At 49.1% G+C, this 2875-nt stretch overlaps 1 protein-coding gene across 1 annotated transcript; it reads right to left on the reverse strand.

Moving 5' to 3' along the window:
• Positions 1-1494: 1494 nt before the first annotated feature.
• On the reverse strand, positions 1495-2610 carry LOC125555536 (uncharacterized). The gene is made up of 3 exons (XM_048718451.2): positions 2419-2610; positions 2178-2333; positions 1495-2074 (listed from the first exon to the last, which is right to left on the reverse strand). The coding sequence occupies exons 2-3, from the start codon at positions 2325-2327 to the stop codon at positions 1778-1780; spliced, it is 447 nt and encodes a 148-aa protein (XP_048574408.1). The 5' UTR covers positions 2328-2333; positions 2419-2610; the 3' UTR covers positions 1495-1777.
• Between the last annotated feature and the right edge of the window lie 265 nt (positions 2611-2875).

Below are 2875 nucleotides of genomic sequence, written 5' to 3' on the forward strand. Positions count from 1 at the left end.
CGTGGGCATGGACGATGAGCAGGCTTTCAGCGACATGGCCGAGCACCACTTGCCAACATGAACAACGGCCATCATGCGCTCGCGACATGGGCGTCTTTGTGTTCACCAAGATAGATGACGACCATGCTCTAAAGGATGTCAACACGCTGACCATTGTCGACACATTCGTGAGGGAGGACAACACGACACAACATTGGCCGGGTGATTTATGCTATAGTAGAAAGAAAGAGTGTTCGGAGAATAAGAAGTACAAAAAAACTAAAGCCACCAAGTGGTCCATAGTGTTGGAGAAGAAAAGAGTGTTCCAAAAAATAAACAAAAAAGAAAAGAGTATTACAGAAAATAAGTAGGAACGAGAACTAAAACTGACAATGAAGGAGAAAGACGGAGACAAGGCGTCGTTGACGAATGTATTGATGTTAATGTGGTGTTGGTTGGCACCAACAAAATGGTAGGCGGAGTGGTTAGGAGTAGAAGATGTGGGAAAGGATGAGGACGAGAAGAACAACAATTACCCCTTCTAGCAATGAATGGTATGTGGGATGGAGGTGGAGATTATTGGTAACTAGGAATACGTTCAGGTTGTCACTCGCCTTTAACGTCAATGTGCATTTGCAAAGTTGAATGGACCTTTGAGAGTGATCTTTATTTGTTGTTCTATGTCAATAGCATGTGTTAGTTTAACCAACTCTATATATTGCAAATATGAAAATTTAATTCATGTTGCAATGCACGGTGAAGATGAGGTGGATGTCATCTGGTTTTAAAAGAGGTGGCTCCAGCGAGAAATGTTCCGCTACAGCGGGAAACCGAGCGAGAAGGGTAGGGTCGAACAAAAAAACAAAAGGGAGCGTACTGGGATGGGTTTTGTGTTTGGCTCAGGTGTTGGAAATAACATGATGTTAACGTGGTGTTGGTTGGCACCAACAAAATGGTTGGCGGAGTGATTAGGAGTAGAAGATATGGGAAAGGACGAGGACGAGAAGAACAACAATTACCCCTTCTAGCAATGAATTGTATGTGTGATGGAGGTGGAGCTTATTGGCAGTACTGCTTATTGATAACTAGGAATACGTTCAGGTTGTCACTCGCCTTCAATGTGAATGTGCATTTGCAAAGTTGAATGGATCTTTGAGAGTGATCTTTATTTGTTGTTATATGTCAATAGTATGTGTTAGTTTAACCAACTCTATATATTGCAAATATGAAAACTTTAATTCATGTTGCAATGCACGATGAAGATGAGGTGTATGTCATCTGGTTTTAAAAGAGGTGGCTCCAGCGAGAAATGTTCCGCTACAGTGGGAAACCGAGCAAGAAGGGTAGGGTTGAACAAAAAAACAAAAGGAAGCGTTCTGGGATGGTTTTGTGTTTGGCTTAGGTGTTGAAAATTACATGACGAATAGCCCGTAGCAACGCATAGGCGTTCTTCTAGTATATAGTAGAAGTAAACATCAGCAATTTCACCGACATTAACCGTCCGGAAGCTGGATATAACGTACTCTCATGCATGTCTCATCATAGTACTTACTACAGAGGAAAGTTACTCCAATTAAGTGCATCAAATCAAGACGACCACAGCCAAGGCTATACAGTCGATCAAGTGCCATGTAGTACTAGCTAAGGAGATCTCTATGTCGCTCCAATTAACAATGAACTACACCACTACTACGTACTAGATTGACACATACTCACCAGTGATGAGTCAGTCCTCGACTCCTCTCATGAGATGACCCCCTACAGGCGCAGCTAGATGAACACCCTGTTCATCAGTCATTCAGTCCTCATCTCCCAGCTGGAGGAGGTCACGGAAGCAGACGAAGTCGGCGCCCGCGAAGACGACGATGCTCGCGGGGCCGACGATCCAGCCCAAGAGGAATCCTGGGTCGGCTTCGAGGAGGAGGCGGACGGCGACGGCGTACATGTAGTGCCCGACGATGGTGACCCTGAGCGCGAGGTTGGCGTTGTCGCGGCACGGGAGCATCAGCGCCAGCCCCGCGGCGGCCGCCTGGGCTGCGGCGCACCACAGCATCACGAGCCAGAGGCCGCTCAGCTTGTCCGTCAGCGCCACGCACTGCAGGACCAACACCGTACGTAAAGACTTGGCGCAAGATGAACCGAACCGATCGGAGATTCGGAATGTGTGGTATGCAAGGGGCAAGGGGTCACGCACGCACCTCGCTGCACGTGGCCTCGTAGCGGGCGACGGCATAGGCGGCGGACGGGCGCACGGCGAAGAAGGAGAAGAGGTGGAAGGAGGCGTTGACGAGCGCCCACTGGCTGGCCCGCCGGACGTCAGCCGGGATCTTGGGCTTCTTGCCGTCCATGGTCCTCTGCCGCAAAAAGAAAGCTTAATTTCAACTGGGAGGAAGAGAAAGAAGAAGTATTTGACTAGTAGCTAGCTAGTTCCAGCAGCACCGTCGAGAAGAAGAGGCGGGGAGACGGGGATGCTTCTTCGCAAGGAGACGAGACTTGCCGGCGGGGAGGCGGGAGGCCTCTGACGTAGTACGCGGGGAGGGAGAGAAGACAGAGAGACAAGCGAGTGTTGCAGTGCGGTCTGGGAACAAGTATGTGATGTGATCGCTTGGTTGGTTGCAGGAAAGCTGGAATGCACCGAGCCGAGCCGAGCGCGTGTGCCATCTTTCCCAATGCGCAATTAATTTCTGTCTTTCTGTCTTTGCAATGGGATCGGCACTCAATAAGTCAGTCACACCACACTACTACCAGATTATTATCACTGGAACAAGCATGTGATGTGAACAGGCAGGGAGGAGACGGCGGGCAGAGGAAGCTAGCTTGCTGCCTATCTGCATTGCCTTATTGCACCCAGCCGAGCGCGTGTGCCATCTTTGGCAACGACGTGTAATTTCTTTCT

The sequence above is a fragment of the Triticum urartu genome, chromosome 5A (genome assembly GCF_056163025.1).
Source record: "Triticum urartu cultivar PI428250 chromosome 5A, HENAU_Tu73, whole genome shotgun sequence".
Classification (NCBI taxonomy): Eukaryota; Viridiplantae; Streptophyta; class Magnoliopsida; order Poales; family Poaceae; genus Triticum; species Triticum urartu.